Here is a 17,752-nt window from a genome sequence, read left to right as displayed (position 1 = left end):
AAGGGGTGTGGTGGCGTGGTGGTGTGTGTGTGTGGGGAAAAACACACTTTGCTTTGGTCTACAGACAACCGTGCACCCAGTGGTGAAAATATGCCATATATTGCCCCTTTAACTTAGCATTGCAGGACTTGTGAAGACAAAACTGTGCTAATGCCTGTTTTATACTGCAGAGGCTACAAATGATCTGTTACAGAATATATCTGCTGTGTTTTAATGCATAATTTGACAATGGACACAGTAAACATCTTTTCTTTTCAGTCAAGAATTAAATTAGTAATAATGGTATTTACGTCCAAATCTTAATGGGGAAAAAGTGTTAATCCTGACTGAGAAATCAAACTTTGTCAGAAAATGCCAGAGTTCAGACATTTATGGAATTAGAGACATTTTTCTGAGACAAAATAATGAATTAAAATCACAATCAGTGAAATTTTTGCACGATTGACAAGGGTTTTATTTTACTCAGAATCCAGATTGCAATCTCCAAAACGTTGCCTCCATATTTTGATTTGAAAGAGCTTGAAATTGCTGTTTGCAAATAAAATGCAAAGATGATTTGAGCCCATATATTTTGTGGTTTCTGCCCCTGCTAATGAGACTGGGCATTCCTAACACCACGGCTCTTTGCTCTCTAAATCAAGGGATTACATTGGCAAACACTTCCATCGCTTCCCTCATCTGTTATCATCCATATATGTCAGTCAGCCTCAAGCCCACAAAGAGTCAGAATGAAAGAACAGGTGGGATTCAATAGAAAAAAAGGCCACCTAAAGGATTTAAAAGGCTCCAGCTGAGCCTGTATGTGCTGACGGCCACAAAAGGGGGGAAAGATGAGGGACGTGATGGGCAGGCCATCACATCCACTGGGAGACAAAAAAAAAGTGGGAATGGACAGAAGGTTCATTTCCACTCGCACAAAAGAGCCAAGAAGATGAAAAAGATTAGAAGCTCTTTATCCCCATTGTCAATGTTCTAAATGATAAGTTTTAGCCCTTTTTCTAGCTCTGCCTGTGGCCTATGTGGGTGTATGTGCGCACAAGACATCACGAGCTCTTATTTTCCCGTTTCTTAAACACACTCCACCAGGATATACTTCCCCTTTTTTCTTATTCCACAAGCAGGTATCCCACACCCCCGACTCCTTTATTTATCCTCATAGGAAGGACAGATGTGTCAGCTGCCTTTGAGTCACTTCCTTTCTTTGTGTCTTTGTAATAAACCCCAAAATTACAGTTTGGCGGGGAAATGGGCAAGCTCTCTATTCGAATCTTCTCAACATCAAAAAGCCTGTCCTCCTTCTTCTTTTTGGAAGAAGACACACCGGTTATGTTTCTGTATAGCCATAAATCACTCCTTCAGTGGTTTTATTGCAGAATTATATTATAAAATCGTATTACACCCCCCAATGACGACTTGGGTTGATAAGTATTGTCATTTCTTCAGTCGTCTGAGGGCTTGGTGTCTTTTAACTGTGACTGCCACCTTCTGGTGATCTTTTGTAATCACACACGCTCAGTACATTTCTTCACAGTTGTGATTTTTAAAAGTATTTGTTCAGCTTTGCAGTGTGCGGTTTTGAAGTGGTAGAAACGTTGAAGATTACATATTTTTACAGTTCAAACTTTTTTTTCATTTAAAAAAACGAACAGGATTACTTAGAGAACTAGAAAAGACGCGCACGTATAAGACTTTTGGGTTGTGGCAACGTTAAATTTAGCAGATTTATTTTGCTTGGAGTTGGTTTTATTTTTTAATGTTGCAAGTCTAATAAATAGATGTCCGCAATGCATTGTGATTTAAACTCTGGATCCTAAATAATAACATTAAATATGAGGTGACTACGGTTCTTAAAACTCATTAAGATAAGGCGAGCAGGGGCACCGGACAGTCGGACAGGGGCAGTTCATGATTTCTTTATATTTCCTGGCCGGATTTTTATATAGGTTTTCTATACAGTACAATTCAATCATATATGGTGTTCTACTGCCTCCACGTGCCCGTTTGTGGTATTATGGATTGGACGTCAGAAATGTTTCATACCTCCAAAAAGCAGTTGTAGTTTTTCCTGCATTCAGAATTCTCTCGAAAGAAAAATAACCCATTTTTAAAACAATAGTAGATAGCTTTATAGTACAGAGTAGTAGTTGAATTCTAATTGTGAATATGTCCAATTGTACCTTAGCTATATTTTTGTAAATTTCTATCGTTTTTTTTTCTTGTAAATACATTTACCACTAACTGTGTGCACCGTCTCTTCCGATCCTGCAATTTAAGGGCAAAGCATTTTCATCAGCTCTGTAGAAAATGAACAGGGCCAGGCTTGTTGAAGTCAGTAATCTTCTTATCCTTGAGTCACAATCCAAAACAAAATCTTGCGTGCATGTCACTTTAGGACCATTTGATACTTTATTAGATAGATAGCATATTTGACAAAGAAAGACTTCATTTTCGGTCATCTGTAACAGAACGAGCAGTCGCTTTTTGACTACATGTGTTTCCAGCCTCTAGGGGGCGGTGGCGTTCAGCCTATGTAATCGAGCCCCGGTTTTAGGAGCAGAGCGTCGATCACCGAGTCACCGATCAGTGTTTCTTAACCTGAGCCCGAGGAGGACACCAGTCGCAACATGCGTGAGCGTGTTTAAAGCCGCAATGTATACGTCGGAAAATGTGGCCTGTCATGCATTGATTTATCTATAGTTTAAACTGGGTGTGTCTGGGGTAGTTTACTTTTTCACTTTTAGCTTCTTTTGAGCAACGCCTGGTATTGACAGGTCGGTCGTCTGAAGCCCACCTGGTTGAAACGGTAACAAACTACAATATCTATAAATATATGTGCATCGTTTCTGAAATAGTGTAAGATTAGCTGGACGTATTTTGCGTGCTCAAGGTGTTCGTCACCTTCTGGTTTTGTCTTAACAAACGGTGAGCCGTGACCCAGCGTCTTAATATAGCAAATCCAAGGTTGTAAATTCATTGTTAAGGAGGGACCATTAGTTTTGATTAGAACGCATATTCTGTTTTTTAGTAGTATTTTTGATATTAATTGTGCAGGAGTGATGATGTTAAATCCTGTTAACCCTCCACTTTATCAGGTGTTTTGCTTGTTTTTCCTCAGGCGCAGCCATGTTATGCATAAAAAGCTATTGTGAAGCTAATTTCTCCATCTCTCAAACATGGGTGGATGAAGGCATATCCCCCTGCTTCTACTTCACCTTGGTGCCTACAACCCTGCTCACAGTCGCCTTCTTTCTCGGCACCATCCATTATATATTGTACCAGAAATATGGCACCACGATGGAGCCCAAGTTCATCCCTCGCTCACGCATCTATATCCTCCAGCAGGCCCTCTCCGCCCTTCTCCTGACTCAGTTTGTCGGGGGCATGGTGTGGCGGGCTGCTAGCGGAGGACTGCTTCCTGGTTATGTGGTTCTGTATGGTTGCTTCTCAACATTGGGATGGGCCTGGGCTATAGCCGTGCTCACAATGGAGAGGCGCAGAGCCCTGCTTATGGACCGGACCAGAGGCCACAGCACTGCCCTGCTCATGTTCTATGGTGTGGCTTTCTCAGCTGAGAACCTGGCCTTCATTTCCTGGTACAGTCCTCACTGGTGGTGGCGTCTAGATGACAGTCAACAACAGGTGAGGAAGAAAATGTGAGAATTAGAATTCAACTTTATTGTCATTCCACATGTCACAAGTACAGAGCAATGCAATGCAGTTTGCATCCATCCAGAGGTGCTTTAGCATAACTATATTACAAATGTACATATAGTATATGCAGGCTATAAGTGTAATGAATGTACAGGCGATGAACAAGAACATGTGCCTACATGCAGGTGTACGAGAACGCATATTTCAGTCCTTCCACTTTAAAATTGCAGTGTCACTCTTAACTTCCCCTTAAGAGATAAGCTCTCACGAAGAAAAAAAAACAACACGTCATAAGTGCTGAGTCATTGCTCAGCCTGACTTTCAGAGTCAACATTCAAAACAGAAAATTGTCCCCCCTCCCAGTCAACCGCATTTGTCATTATGACGATGACATTTTTTTCTCATTTTAAATTGCCTTTGTATTCATTATAGCTGTTTTTAATGCATTTTTATTTTGTGTGTCAGGAGATTTTCACCCATGTGACTGTGCTGCTGATGGGGTTGATAACTGGGACTTTAGTGTTTATATTGAGACAGGCCTGGTCAATATAATAATTAGGCATACCATGTTTGTCTGGTATCTGGTATTTTCCCCCAGGTTCAGTTTGCTTTGTGGCTGATTCGCTACATTGCCACTGGGCTGCTCTTCTTCATCGGACTCAAAGCTCCAGGGTTACCGCGGAAACCCTACATGTTACTGATAAATGAAGATGAGCGGGATATAGAGAATGATAGACAGGTAGTAAAATGAATGTGGTTCCACCATCTGCTTGCTGCAACATTGTAATAACTATATGCACACTTCAGATTACAGCATATAAATTTGTCTAGAATATTTAAAGGCTAAAATTCTTGGATTTTTCACAACATATACAATATTAAGCATTTATCATAAACAGAATTTTTCATTTGTTTTATTGATGTGATGTATATATGTTTGAATTTCCCTCCCTCAGAGCCTTTTAGGCAGAACGGAAGAGAACCAATCTACCTGGCAGGGTTTTAGGAAGAAAGTATTGCTCCTTGTTCCTTATATGTGGCCCCAGGGCAACATCTTACTGCAGCTATTGGTCATCTTCTGTTTGGGTCTGCTTGGAGCTGAGAGGGCAATTAATGTCTTTGTACCCATTTATTACAAGAACATTGGTGAGTGAGTGCTAATCATGAATACTGATTTATTTATTAGCCGCAAGCTAACGCTTTGTTAGGTTTGGAAGAAAGAAAGCCTTTATTTGACAAATACATATACATGGAATTTGTCCTATGCATTTAATCCATACTTCCAAGTGACACACAATAGTGCATCTATGATTAAAGCAAATGCAAGTAGCATGGGGCAGCCGTTCCACAGTACCCAGGGAGCAACATTGGGGAGCAGTGCCTTGCTTAAAGGCATCCCACCAGCTACCAATGCAGAGTGTGCATTCCATATCCATATGTTTATAGCTATTTACTTTAAACCACTGATTGTTAGTCTCAAAGTCTTACATTTATGTGTTGAACATTTTCAGTGAATGACCTGACTAATGGCAGCAGCTGGCAAACTCTGGCTAAGACAGTGTGTCTTTACGTCCTGCTCAAGTTCATGCAGGGGGGCGGAGCAGGTAATGACCTTTGATGATTCGGGGGGGGGGGGATTTCATTAGTATTGAAGTAGCATTGAAATGCTGCCTGCACAACATCCCCAGGTTCCTCTGGCTTTGTCAGCAACGTGCGCTCTTTCCTGTGGATACGTGTGCAGCAGTACACCAACCGTGTGGTCCAAGTGCGGCTTTTCTCCCACCTGCACTCCCTCTCCCTTCGCTGGCATCTGGGCCGCAAAACCGGTGAAGTGCTGAGGAGCATTGACCGCGGCACCGCTTCCATCAACAGCCTGCTCAGGTCAGAGGGAACAAATTGATTATGGACATTGCAAAAAATATACACACACACACACACACACATATATATATGCACACACAGAGTCTCTGGAATTTCAGCATATTGTCACACCAGGATTGGCCATGAAGTAGATAGAATAATAGTTTTTAGGCATAATTAAAACTGTCATTTCAGGTTACAGCAAACAAAAGGAAGCTAAATTATTGAAATAAAATTCCCGAATTCCCCCCAGTGTTGATTTGAAAGCACTTAATAGCTGACACATCAGCCCAGGCCACTATCACTTCTTTGTACCACCATTCTTTGATTCCACAGAATTCAAGTTTTGTCACCTGGGCAGTTTTTCTGAACTGATATTCCCATAATTGACGTTGAAAGGGAATTTGACTTGTTATCCCCTCTCTACCTTCCAGTTACATAGTTTTCAGCATCTTCCCGACCATCGCTGATATTGTCATTTCCATCATTTACTTCATCACCAACTTCAACGCCTGGTTTGGCTTAATAGTTTTTGTCTGCATGAGCCTGTATCTCAGTAAGTCCTACCGACCAGACAGATTTTTAAAATCCCACTAAACACCTTCATTTGTAACATCATATCCTTTCTTCCAGCACTAACCATCATCATCACTGAATGGAGAACCAAGTACAGGCGTGATATGAACCAGCAAGACAACAACGCCAAGTCTAAGGCGGTGGACTCCCTGTTGAACTTTGAGACGGTAGATACGTCAGATTCATGTTTTTTAAAGAAACCTAATCACGGAAATATGAATCAAATCTATCCCATAGGTAAAATACTACAATGCAGAGAGCTATGAGGTCAGCCGCTTTGAGGACGCCATCTTAAAATATCAGGTTGGTCTCCACTTTACTGAGCACACAGCCAATTGAAACTCCTGACATTATGATATTATATCAGGAGGTGTCATAACTGAGCCAAATAGATGCAGGCCTCCATCTTGAAGCTTTTTTTCCCCTGTTTTTAGGTGTCTGAGTGGAAGACCCAGGCATCCCTGGCCTTCCTCAACCAAACACAGAACCTGCTCATTGGATCAGGTCTGCTGGCCGGCTCGCTGCTCTGCGCCTACTTTGTGACTGAAAGGAAATTTCAGGTATCTATAACAGCATCTTCACTGCATATTACCGGTTTCTCAATTCAAATGGGCATGTTAACAAAATGAGTTTATAAAAACAATGTTCCAGGTTGGAGATTTTGTTCTTTTTGGCACTTACATCATCCAACTGTACACCCCCCTCAACTGGTTTGGAACCTATTACAGGTAAGAGAGTGATGCCGATTAATGCAAGGTTCAGTTATGCATAGTTTATCTGAAAGGTTTTGCTGTTAACATTATATTGTTAATTTTCCAGGATGATCCAAAATTCCTTCATTGACATGGAAAGCATGTTTAAACTTTTTGAGGAAGAGGAAGAGGTATCTGCTCAACATTTTTAGATTTAGATTTTTTCAGAATGCTATATAGATCTTTTTTTCTCCATGTGTAGGTGAAAGATGACATAAATGCTGGGAGTCTTTACTTCAAACAGGGAAAAGTGGAGTTCAAGAATGTTTTCTTTAGCTACACAAGCGGGTGAGGAGTCGTAGATATTTGCTAAACACTAAATTGAACTTGTATTAATACAATTTTACTGCTTCACAGCAAGGAGATTCTCCGGGACATTTCCTTTACTGTACTTCCTGGACAGACAGTTGCTCTGGTATGTCGAGAAAACCTTGTCGTCGGCTTCCTGAACTATTGGTTCAAACTTAATTTAATTTGTTTGGTTCCACACAACTGCACAGGTGGGACCGTCGGGCTCTGGAAAAAGCACCATCATGCGACTCCTCTTCCGGTTCTATGACGTTCAGGGAGGCTGCATTACCATCGATGGCCAGGATATCTCAAAAGTAAATGTTTGAGCACGTTATTGCACTGTATAGGTTCATACAGTTTATTGGATCAGGGTGTCAGAAATAGTCAAAAAGCTATCATGATGCTACAATGCAAGCTAACCAAATACAGTCGCACATACTGCATCAGTGTTCTGCTATCAAGGTTACATTGGAGTTCAGTCTGTACTTCTTTGTATCGTCTTTCCTCAGGTAAACCAGACGTCCCTGCGAGCCCACATCGGTGTAGTTCCTCAGGACACCGTCCTCTTTAATGATACTATTCAGAACAATATCCGCTATGGGCGCATCACCGCGACTGACCAAGAGGTGGAGGAGGCTGCGCTAGCTGCTGATATACATGATAAAATCATGGCGTTTCCTGAAGGTAGCATTTAAATTGTTCTCTGGTAAGTGTCTTCAAACTTCTTACCATTTCTTGGTGATTTGTCCCGACAGGATATGAAACGCAGGTGGGTGAAAGAGGTCTGAAGCTGAGTGGAGGAGAGAAGCAAAGGGTAGCTATCGCCAGGACCCTTCTCAAAGCCCCACAGATCATCTTACTGGATGAGGTCAGATTACAAACCCACAATGATCTTGCCGTTCTTTCATATTGCTGTAAATAAAGTTGATATCAGCTTTTCTGGCGAGCATTCCAGTCCAAACTCCCAACATTGCTGCTGTTCTCGGTCTAACGTTCAGTTTCTCTACAGGCCACATCTGCACTGGACACACAGACAGAACGCAACATCCAAGCCTCTCTGGCTAAAGTGTGTGCCAATCGCACAACAGTTGTAGTCGCTCACAGGTAAATTGTCTTTACACTGTATGTATGTTGTTGTTGTTGTTGTTGTTGTTTTAAATGACTCTTACATTAATGAGCTGTGTTAAAAAGGTTGTCCACGATCATCGGAGCAGACCAGATCCTGGTCATCAGTGAGGGCCAGATTGCCGAGCGTGGACGGTAAGTGTGCAACGCTCCGAACATCTGTCCCCCGGCAATTCACTGAATCACTTCTTTTTCCATAAAAGGCACGAGGAATTGCTGCTAAAACGAGGCCTTTACGCAGACATGTGGATGCAACAACAGCAAGCACAGGACTCCGATTCGGACAGAGGATCCAGAGTTGTGGTCTTACACAGCTCTCTGCTGCTTCCATAGGACCCTCATCCACCAACAATAAAATATAACTTCTGTTTGTAGTTGTATATCAGCCCCCTGCTGGGCCACATTCAGAGTTGCTGTCTGAGTTCTGATTTCTCATCTGACTTGGTCCTTAGAACGGACAAAGTCATTATCATCGGAGACTTTAATATCCATGTAAACATTATAAATGACAGCTTTAGAAATGGCTTCATTTCATTACTTGAGTCAGTTGGTTTCCTCCAGCAGATAAACCAACCAACTCATAGCTTCAACCACACCCTAGATCTAGTCCTGACTTATGGTGTTGAGGTAGAACATGTGTCAGTGTTCCCTCAGAACCCCCTCCTGTCAGACCATTCTTTGATCACTTTCAAATATATGATATATGATTTTATGATTAAGATACAAAGATACAATTTACTTTTTGCAAAAAGAAAAGACATTGACAAACAGGAAAAGATGATTAATCTACCAAGTAAAATCATTAAGGTGGTGTATACAATTGTAATAGTCAGTTTTAAACACTTTTAAACATGTAATGGCAAACATTTTTATCAATGTAAATACCAGAGCAGGGGAAATCAAGGTTTGCTTCTCATATGATCATAAATATGTGTTGTTGAACATGATTTTAATAGGTTATGGTGGAATTATTTCCTGAGTTTTCTGTATTTAAATGTCATTGGTGGTTTAAATGTTCTTGCTGTATACACCTTCATTTTTTGTTGTACTTTATAACTGTGTCCTGTCTACTATGTTCATTATGACGTTTTGTAAATTCATGTATTTATAAAGAATAAAGTGCATGTGTTTCAACCATCCAACTTCTAACTCCAGCTCACTTTTCCTTTTTGGGGTGTGGGCTGGAACCTATCCCACTTGCAGCTGGGATCGGCTCCAGAACGTCCCTGGATGAGCTACTAGCTCACCGCAGGGCCCAATCTGAGCAATCGGGGTTTGGTACCTTGCTAAAGGGTACCTTGGCAGCACTCTGCAGATGTCTTGGACCTTCTCCTGCTACCAGAACACCTTTCCAACTTTGGTCTGCAACTAGGGCTTGAACCAAGAACCCGCCATCTCCTAATCCTCTACTGACTACCACCCGTGTTTCAGATAATATGAAAACTTAACTATCTTACAACCAGGAAACGTTTTTAAACGGTTAAAGTTTATTTTTAACCCTCCCCGAGGGAAAATGGGCATTGACAATTGTTTAAGTGCTCTTTGGCGCAACCCTCCGATTCACTTCCGTCTGTAGCGGGCGGCTCTGACGTCATCGCCGGTCCCGCGAGAGTTGGTTGACTTGTTAGCTTTGCTGTGCTAGTAGCGAGCTAGTCGGGCGAGGTCCGGGCCAACCAGTCGCATTTTCAGTATTCGGCTAACTAATGTTTGAATTATAGTTGACATGGATTTCGACGCTTTATTTAACGAAAAGACATTCCAATTTTCGGACTTCCAGGAGTTCACGGTATGTTATTGTGTACTGCTGAGAACATATATCGGGTCAACCCACTATTGTGGCGCAATAGCTATTTTAGCTAGGCTAGTTTGTTTTGTGACTTTTCCGACCTCACTAAGGGCAATGTATACATGTGTTTCTCTACGCAACTAAACAATTAAACGACATTTTTAGAAATATTTTAGGTTTTGGGGCTATGGGATTTTACCAGATTTAAAGTTGCTGGTTATGGCTCAATCCTGATGGACCTGACCCGAAATAGCATGGTCTTTTGATCATTGCCTGTAGCGTCTTCATTTCTGCCTGAAATCAATAATCATACAATCATAAGTTTGAATTCTTTTCTACTTTACTACATATTCATATACGAGCAACAGTTGCTCTTAACAGTTAGCATCGTGTAATGTTGGCGCCACTAGTGAAGCAGCAAAAGTCGTGGTTAAATTTTATTTCTGCTAATAAATATATCTTATTTCTTCACGACAGTTTCTTCCTGGACACCGTAAATTAAGAGAACGCATGAGAAAGCGACTGTATTATGGCCTGGACACAGATGTGACTTTAGATTCCTTATCTTGCCCTGTTACAGGTGAGATCTTTCGTTATATTTCATGTCATAACCCAGCTTTGTTGACACTGCGAAGGAGTCATCTGTTAAACGAACATAATTCGATTTACACTGAACACGACCTTATTAGATTATGTGACTGCTTCTAGATATTGCAATTGAAATCTTCCAAAAGTCTGCACCAAGCCCAATCCGAAAGCTTCACAAGACATATGCTGCTCATGTCTCCAGGTTTGTCCATCCATCCATCCATCGTGATCATGTGTTATTAACAGAACGTATTCAAGCATGAAACGAAATGTTCTAAAACCCAGTTTATTTTGCCCTCAGGGAGGCCTGCATCTCTCCCTGTGCCATGATGCTGGCTCTGGTTTACATCGAAAGGCTCCGACACAGAAACCCTGAATACCTTCAAAAGATCTCCTCCTCAGACCTTTTCCTGATCTCCATGGTGAGAGTTCTTCCTGGTGTATTTTAACGGGCTTTAATGGTCTTAATTATTCATTAAAATGTTGTCTGCTGATTTTGGAGTAGATGGTTGCTAGCAAGTACTTGTATGATGAAGGGGAGGAAGAGGAGGTTTTCAATGACGAATGGGGAGCGGCCGGAAAGCTGGATGTCAAAACTGTCAATAACCTGGAGATGAGCTTCTTGAACGCCATTGTAAGTGCCTTTTGGATGTGGTATTTGCCTACCTGTGAGTTCTTTCCCTAACCGGTTTGTCCTGTCATCCAGGAATGGAGCCTCTTCACAGACCCTAATGACCTTCTTGATTTACTAAGTCAACTAGAGGCCAGGTTGGTGAAAATCCAAATCTCTCTTTTAGATATCACGTGTATTCTTTGCCAAACTGATACTTTACAGCGGTAGAACCGGTACAGAGACGGAAAAGAAAGGACCATATTGGTGACGTGTCTGTATCTCCAGCATTGCAGAGCGTCAGGGGATGAAACGGGGCTGGTTCACATACACGGATCTCTGCGTACTGCTGGAGCAGTCGGCATGGAGTCAAGCTCTTGCAGCCATCTACCAGCACTTTACTAAGGTGAGGAGATTGGAGTTACATTTCTTTTCATCGTTGCACATTTTAAACACCTGTGTTGTGCTAATGTCAAGATATCAAATGTCCCCCCTTCATTTTCAGATTTCTTGCATGCTCGGACTCCTCTACCTGACCAGCGTGGCGGGCCTCATCGCCACCTGTGCTGTGCTGCAGCAGCTCAGTATTTCCAGATACAGCCAGACCGAGCTGTCGCCTCCAGCTGACATCAGCCTGGCCAGCCCTCAGACCGCTGACCTCAGCCCAGAAGCTTCGTCAGCAGCCCAGCACCTCCCATGTTGCATAATGAAGAACAAAAGTTTGACCTGTCAGACCGGATCACCTGCAAGGGACAACGTTCAGAACCCAGCATCATCGTCTTCATTTACCTCGTATTTGTGCGTCTGGGGATCAGTCCTCGCTTCTCTGGGTCACATGCGTCCTGAGACAAATTCGGAGATGGAAGCAAAAGGGGCTACTACCTCAAAATGTTGTTCTGGCTCTCTCAAGTCACTTGCGCCGCTCCACTGTGGTCTTGGAAACAACTCAGCACTTCCTGTTCAAGGGTCCACTGGTAACCACCAACGTCATGCTCTGGAAATTAGTCTTAACTCTGCTCTCCATGTTTTCCCACCTGTCCATCTGGGAAGCTGCCATCCCAACTATTTGTTAGCCATTGACAAAAGCCATGCTTTGCTTTTACCCGGTTAGAGATCCCCACTTCACCTGCAGGCAGTCTGGACTCCAGAATATAAACCTGCATTGCTTTTAACACTTTGCACCTTTACGAGTGAGTTCCTGTTCCTTTTTTCAGGTATGAAGCACGGCTGCAGACGACCTTTACCATAACTGAAATGCTGTTGTGGTCACACATGACTGGGTTTTTTTCTGAATAGACAAGCTTTTGAGGGAGCTTAGGTGTTTTTATTCCCCTTTGCAACAACTAAAGGTTTTCTACTGCTTATGTAAAAGATGAAACTTGGAAAAGTGGGACTTGGGTTTCCCTGTGGGGAGTGTGCTTTAGGTTATGTGGTCACTAAGCTGCTGTGTGCGGAAGGTTCGGGACGTTTGGAGAGGTTTAATATCTTAAAGTTCTAGGAATGGGATAAAGAAAGTTACTGTTTTGGTTTGATTTTTCCAGTTTTTCACAGAACACTGGTCACGTATGCAGTACAATTTATTCAGCACTTTTAGGCTTTGCATCTGTTTCTGGATTATTTTCAGTTCTGTCTACCATGCACACGTCATGGTTGGATGTTGTGTAGCGTATTATCATTTATTTTAGGTGATTTGTGTGACAGCAACATTTAGCCACGTCTAATTTAGAAAGTTTAACCAAAAAGGAAGTGTGAGGGATCATCTATTGCTTGATGTTTGTTGAATACACTCACATTATTTGGACCACGGGTCATTTCACTCCATTATACCACGAAGTGTGAATGTATATCCTCATATGATCCCAGTTTATTTTCTAAATAAACAAATGACTGCGGCATCAGAGTTTGATACCCTTTCAAGCACAAATTGCTCACATTTTGTACATGGTGTAAAATGCCAAAATTGTACAATCTGTATAAATAAAAAGGAAATAACAGCATTTTTGTGATATCTGTTTCTAGCTTGAAACCTTGGAGTCGCATTAAAATGTCCGTTTTATGTTTAATATCATTAAATTGGGTTGAGGTTCAGTCCAGACGTCCTGATTATCATGGGTGATTTTAGCATAACATTTAGCTTAAGATTGGCTGAAGCAGGTCTGGCAGTTAACAGGAGAACACAGCGATAAAGAAATAAGTGATCTTGGTTTAAGAGCTTCCCTGCGACGAAAAGTAAAACATTTCTTTATCTTCTGACTCTAAAGACTGTTACTGACTCGACTGTGTCGATATACAGAAGCTAACGCCTGTTTAACAGCATGTGACAGCTGTCCGATATCTCAGTATGTCTAAAGAACTGATGGATTATATTCATTTATCTCTAATTGTAATTAATAACTACACATTTTTTAGAAATGGGCAAACCTGGACCAGTCAACAATGATCATACTTGTAAGTTTAAAGTGTACATTAGGTCATTCCTGTGTAAAATCTACCAACACGTTCACAGCTGGACACATTTTAGATGAAGCCCTCAGCTACAGTAGCCTTGACATTTAACGTGGGAAGGAAAAGTTCATGGCATTTTGTCTCCTGACACGACCCCGCCAGTGCGTCCGCTCTGTACATTAGCGTCACTACATCATTTTGACGTATCCTACTGTCAAAACTACACATTGGAGAGCATAATTGACCCTTTAAACGAACCTTTACACAGCCCGGGAACAGACATCCGGTTTGAAAAAGATCCCTTCCCACAAGCTTTCCTTGGCTCTTTTACAGGACACCCCTCCTTGTTGCATACCACTTTAGAGTTCCTAATATAGACACCAACTGGTTTTTAAGAAGGAACAAAGTGGGCACCAGCAGTCGTGAGTTGGCAGGAAAAAGTCTTTCATGGACACACAGGAAAACCATGGAGCCGCTTTCACAGGTGAAAGGTTATTGAATTATAAATACATCAACCAGTGCAAAGATTCACCAGAGTTTAATAGGTTAACTGAAACCTTTCAAACCCTGAAAACATCGAGCAGACTGTTTCGCTCCGCTGTCTTGCAGGTGTCATACCAGAGAAAGAAGCAGGAAATAGACAAAGAAGGTAAGTTAGTTGTGTTGTGCTCTGCCGTTTGGTCTGTGCATGCCTGCACGTGTGAGTATGGGGGTATTGAGATTATATAACCAATGTGCTCTCAGAGGCTGACGCCACAGTCTACATGAATTTCATGAAAAGCCACTGCTGTTACGATGCCATTCCAGGCAGCTGTAAACTGATCATTTTTGATACCCAACTTCAAGTAAGAGCTCATTCAATCCCGTCTTTTTTTGGGTTGTCTGTCTCTGCCTCCTGTTTATAAATCCTCAATCTGTGTGATTTATGCTTTCAAAGGTGAAAAAAGCCTTTTTCGCCCTGGTGGCAAATGGCCTGAGGGCTGCACTTTTATGGGATAACAAGTTACAGACATTTGTGGGTAAGAAAGGAGAATATTTAAACAACTGTCACATTTCTGTCTGGTCCGTATTTGCCAAAATGCAGTAAATCCCTTTCCCACACAGGGATGCTGACCATTACAGATTTTATCAACATCCTCCATTGCTATTACAAGTCCCCCATGGTGAGCATGCATGTGCAGCAGGTTTAACCAGGCATGCACCCCTGAGAAAAAAGGGATTTTATAAGAAAGTTTTCCATATTACAGCAGCAACGGAGGCAAATCAAATATACACATCACATAAATGTGTTTTCATAGGAGAACAATCACAATGACAATATGGTATCTGCCATTTTCAAATAAATGCTGTTGTTAATAAAAACTCTGTAGTGATTCCCAAATAACTTCTGAAGATTTCCGTGATGGAAATTCGCCGCGCTAATTCTTTCGCATGACCAAACACATCCCCTCCCTTGATCTGTAGCTCAGCACATGTTTCTTCTGCATAATACTGCTCACAACATGCTGCTTATTGACTTTCCAACAATCTTAACAATGACAACTAAAACAAATAAAGATGCTGTTTCAGATGTTGTTTTTAAACCCATCCTTAATCTGTCATAATTGTCACAATTTGACGTTAGAGTTTCCCTCCAAAGGTTCAGATGTTTGAGCTGGAGAGCCACAAGATTGAGACATGGAGAGGTGACTCATTTCAAAGTAAATGCACAAGGAATATCAGTCATCACACCACACAAACCTCCATGAATATCCATTGGAGCTCTTTCTTTTTCTGTCTAGATGTTTATTTACAATGTTCCAGACACTTCCTTATTAGCATTTCTCCACAGGCCAGGCAAGTATGGGCTCATTTCAATACTGCCCTGAGTCTGTTTGAGGCGCTTCAACCGATCTTTTCTGTTTACTCATCAGTCTATTTGATGCTATCTACTCCTTACTGAAATACAAGATTCATCGGCTGCCAGTCATCGATCCAGAGTCTGGGAATGTTTTGCATATACTGACCCACAAAAGAATCCTTAGGTTTCTCCACATATTTGTAAGTTTAACTCAGGTGGTTGATGTTCTATTTGGACTTCTTCTTCTATTGAATCGGCACTGTTATTCCGTGGTGTATGTGTTTATTCAGGGAAAGAAAATTCCCAAGCCTGCATTTGTGGGAAAGCAGATCCAGAAGCTTGGGATTGGAACCTTTACCAACATTGCCACCGTCCAGCAAACAGCAACCCTTTATGACGCCCTCTCCATTTTTGTAGATAGAAGAGTGTCTGCACTTCCTGTTGTGAATGAAAAAGGTGCAAAATGGGGAAGGCTACATTTATAATCTGTCAGATCTCTATCTCAAAAATGTGTACATTGAATATAATTTTTTAATTCTTTCAATAAGTCAGAAGTCTGCTGTATTAGCATATCATTCTGAAAAAAATCTAAATTTAACATAAATTCTGACTTGTTGCAAAAGAAAACACAAAAATTCTCAGAATGAAATCATCTTCCATACTTGTAAGTTATTACTATTATCATTATTATTTGACTGCAAATTCATATATAAAGTAGAATAGCATGAAAATAATTAGATGCACCATAGAAGCAAATACACCTGCATTCTGTCAATGATGTAAACATTTACGAAAAAAATTTCAGGAAAAGTGGTGGCTCTCTACTCAAGATTTGATGTGATTGTAAGTATGACAAACAAATATGGATTTATTCCACTCTTGAGATGTTCAAACAATGTCCTTATTCTCAGAATCTAGCAGCCCAGAGGACATATAACCACCTGGATATGACCATGCAGGAGGCCATTCGCAGACGCGTGGGATTTGTTGAGGGAGTAATCAAGTGCTATCCCGACGAAACCTTGGACACCATCATTGAGCGTATTGTCAATGCCAAGGTACAGGTGTTTGAAGAAGGACACAAGGCATTTGTTATTAACGTAACGTCTCTGCTTGTACTTAACCTGCTTGTTCCAGGTCCATCGCCTGGTCCTGGTGGACAGGGCTGATGTGGTGAGGGGCATCATCTCTCTTTCTGACCTGCTGCAGGCCATGGTTTTATCCCCTGCAGGTATTGACGTCCTTTGACTCTTACAGCCGGAGGAGCGTGGTCACCTCTCCTCCTTTGCTACTGGGGTAGATGGGATTCCTGGCCATGTATCCAATAAGGTATTTTTTTTACTGCAGCAACCCTGTTTTGTGTTTCTTCACAAATCGAAGAAAAATGCAGTGCTTGGATGGTTTGTTTAATTTTTTGATCATTTGTGTTGCAGGTGCCAAACAGATTTGTTTTTTGTCTTTGAGAAATCAACATGTAAGTGAAATGATTACCAGAGCAAGAACAAGAATTCCTTGGGTGGTATTATTTATTTTAAAACTCACAATAACATGTATATTCTTGTAACATAAAATGAACATTGAGCTAACTTTTTAGCCATGTAAGGAATCTACAAAAGCTACAAAATGTCTATCTTGGCTGTATTTGATCAAATTGGTCAATATATTTTTATTTGCTAGTGAATGTTGATGCATTAAACATTTGTATTACATGATTTTTCCCCAATTATTTTGCTTACAGTGATTTACAACTAACCTATATATCAAAATATAACACATTGTTATTATTGTTGTTATTGTTATTATTGTTGTTGTGGTAATGTTATCACCGTAAGATATTAAATGTGTGTTGATTAGTATATTAATATTTACTATTTTAAATCTATTATATGTTTTGTAATGCGCAGAAATTTCTACCAAATATAACACATAAACATTTCACATATACTATCTAGAATGAATTAAATAAATCTAAAAAGTACCAAAGTACCTGTTAACTTTAAAAAATAAAATAAAATAAGTATTTAAAACAGTTCTGTTACCAGTACCGTACCTGGGGAAACACGTGACAGATTTTCTTGTCCTCGTGATCCGCCTGTCCAAGATATTGCGCATCTCACTCTGGCGACGCCAAAACTCCGCCTCCTCTCTTTCCGACCCGCCTCCCTCTGGCCCTGATTGGCTACCACCTCAAAGCTGTCCTGCAGCCAAAGCGCGCGCGTAACCAGTTC

General features: G+C 41.2%; 3 protein-coding genes across 13 annotated transcripts; all 3 read left to right on the top strand.

The window, feature by feature from the left end:
* Positions 1-2,565: 2,565 nt before the first annotated feature.
* abcb6a (ATP binding cassette subfamily B member 6 (LAN blood group) a) lies at positions 2,566-8,817 on the top strand. The gene is made up of 20 exons (XM_011606097.2): positions 2,566-2,803; positions 3,116-3,639; positions 4,250-4,390; positions 4,608-4,797; positions 5,163-5,255; positions 5,340-5,532; positions 5,946-6,067; positions 6,145-6,254; positions 6,325-6,390; positions 6,522-6,647; positions 6,739-6,815; positions 6,907-6,970; positions 7,042-7,127; positions 7,197-7,254; positions 7,340-7,444; positions 7,640-7,814; positions 7,886-7,998; positions 8,140-8,234; positions 8,322-8,390; positions 8,459-8,817. The coding sequence occupies exons 2-20, from the start codon at positions 3,124-3,126 to the stop codon at positions 8,586-8,588; spliced, it is 2,529 nt and encodes an 842-aa protein (XP_011604399.2). The 5' UTR covers positions 2,566-2,803; positions 3,116-3,123; the 3' UTR covers positions 8,589-8,817.
* A 1,030-nt stretch (positions 8,818-9,847) lies between these two features.
* On the top strand, positions 9,848-13,233 carry cnppd1 (cyclin Pas1/PHO80 domain containing 1). Its single transcript, XM_011606096.2, has 8 exons — positions 9,848-10,041; positions 10,519-10,621; positions 10,750-10,831; positions 10,931-11,051; positions 11,135-11,263; positions 11,336-11,397; positions 11,528-11,645; positions 11,745-13,233. The coding sequence occupies exons 1-8, from the start codon at positions 9,979-9,981 to the stop codon at positions 12,348-12,350; spliced, it is 1,284 nt and encodes a 427-aa protein (XP_011604398.2). The 5' UTR covers positions 9,848-9,978; the 3' UTR covers positions 12,351-13,233.
* Positions 13,234-13,378: 145 nt separating this feature from the next.
* prkag3a (protein kinase, AMP-activated, gamma 3a non-catalytic subunit) lies at positions 13,379-17,748 on the top strand. Of its 11 annotated transcripts, none has more exons than XM_029839664.1 (14): positions 13,379-14,168; positions 14,294-14,333; positions 14,429-14,529; positions 14,622-14,703; positions 14,789-14,847; positions 15,309-15,369; positions 15,466-15,520; positions 15,598-15,724; positions 15,815-15,980; positions 16,330-16,367; positions 16,436-16,582; positions 16,662-16,697; positions 16,782-16,853; positions 16,958-17,745. In XM_029839664.1, exons 1-14 carry the CDS (start codon positions 14,151-14,153, stop codon positions 16,985-16,987), a joined length of 1,032 nt encoding a protein of 343 aa, XP_029695524.1. In that variant the 5' UTR covers positions 13,379-14,150; the 3' UTR covers positions 16,988-17,745. The 11 variants fall into 11 exon arrangements, 9 of the variants coding, with proteins under 9 accessions (XP_029695524.1, XP_029695525.1, XP_029695521.1 ...); XM_029839665.1 differs by having other exon boundaries at positions 15,324-15,369; positions 16,958-17,744; XM_029839661.1 differs by having other exon boundaries at positions 15,309-15,384; positions 16,958-17,744.
* The last annotated feature ends 4 nt before the right edge of the window (positions 17,749-17,752 follow it).

The sequence above is a fragment of the Takifugu rubripes genome, chromosome 8, assembly GCF_901000725.2.
Source record: "Takifugu rubripes chromosome 8, fTakRub1.2, whole genome shotgun sequence".
In the NCBI taxonomy this organism is placed as follows: domain Eukaryota; kingdom Metazoa; phylum Chordata; class Actinopteri; order Tetraodontiformes; family Tetraodontidae; genus Takifugu; species Takifugu rubripes.
The sequence above is the reverse complement of the archived record's forward strand: the minus strand, read 5'-3'. Positions and strand labels throughout refer to the sequence as shown.

Bases quoted from the DNA above. Each gene is read 5' to 3' on its own strand.
- abcb6a (XM_011606097.2), top strand. From the start codon at position 3,124: ATGTTATGCATAAAAAGCTATTGTGAAGCTAATTTCTCCATCTCTCAA. The intron at 6,816-6,906 runs GTAAGAGAGTGA...TTAATTTTCCAG, and splicing joins TGGTTTGGAACCTATTACAG to GATGATCCAAAATTCCTTCA. The intron at 8,391-8,458 runs GTAAGTGTGCAA...TTTCCATAAAAG, and splicing joins CAGATTGCCGAGCGTGGACG to GCACGAGGAATTGCTGCTAA.
- cnppd1 (XM_011606096.2), top strand. From the start codon at position 9,979: ATGGATTTCGACGCTTTATTTAACGAAAAGACATTCCAATTTTCGGAC. The intron at 10,832-10,930 runs GTTTGTCCATCC...TTTTGCCCTCAG, and splicing joins TATGCTGCTCATGTCTCCAG to GGAGGCCTGCATCTCTCCCT. The intron at 11,398-11,527 runs GTTGGTGAAAAT...CTGTATCTCCAG, and splicing joins CTAAGTCAACTAGAGGCCAG to CATTGCAGAGCGTCAGGGGA.
- prkag3a (XM_029839658.1), top strand. The intron at 15,521-15,597 runs GCAAGTATGGGC...TTTACTCATCAG, and splicing joins AGCATTTCTCCACAGGCCAG to TCTATTTGATGCTATCTACT. The intron at 16,854-16,957 runs GTATTTTTTTTA...TTTGTGTTGCAG, and splicing joins CTGGCCATGTATCCAATAAG to GTGCCAAACAGATTTGTTTT.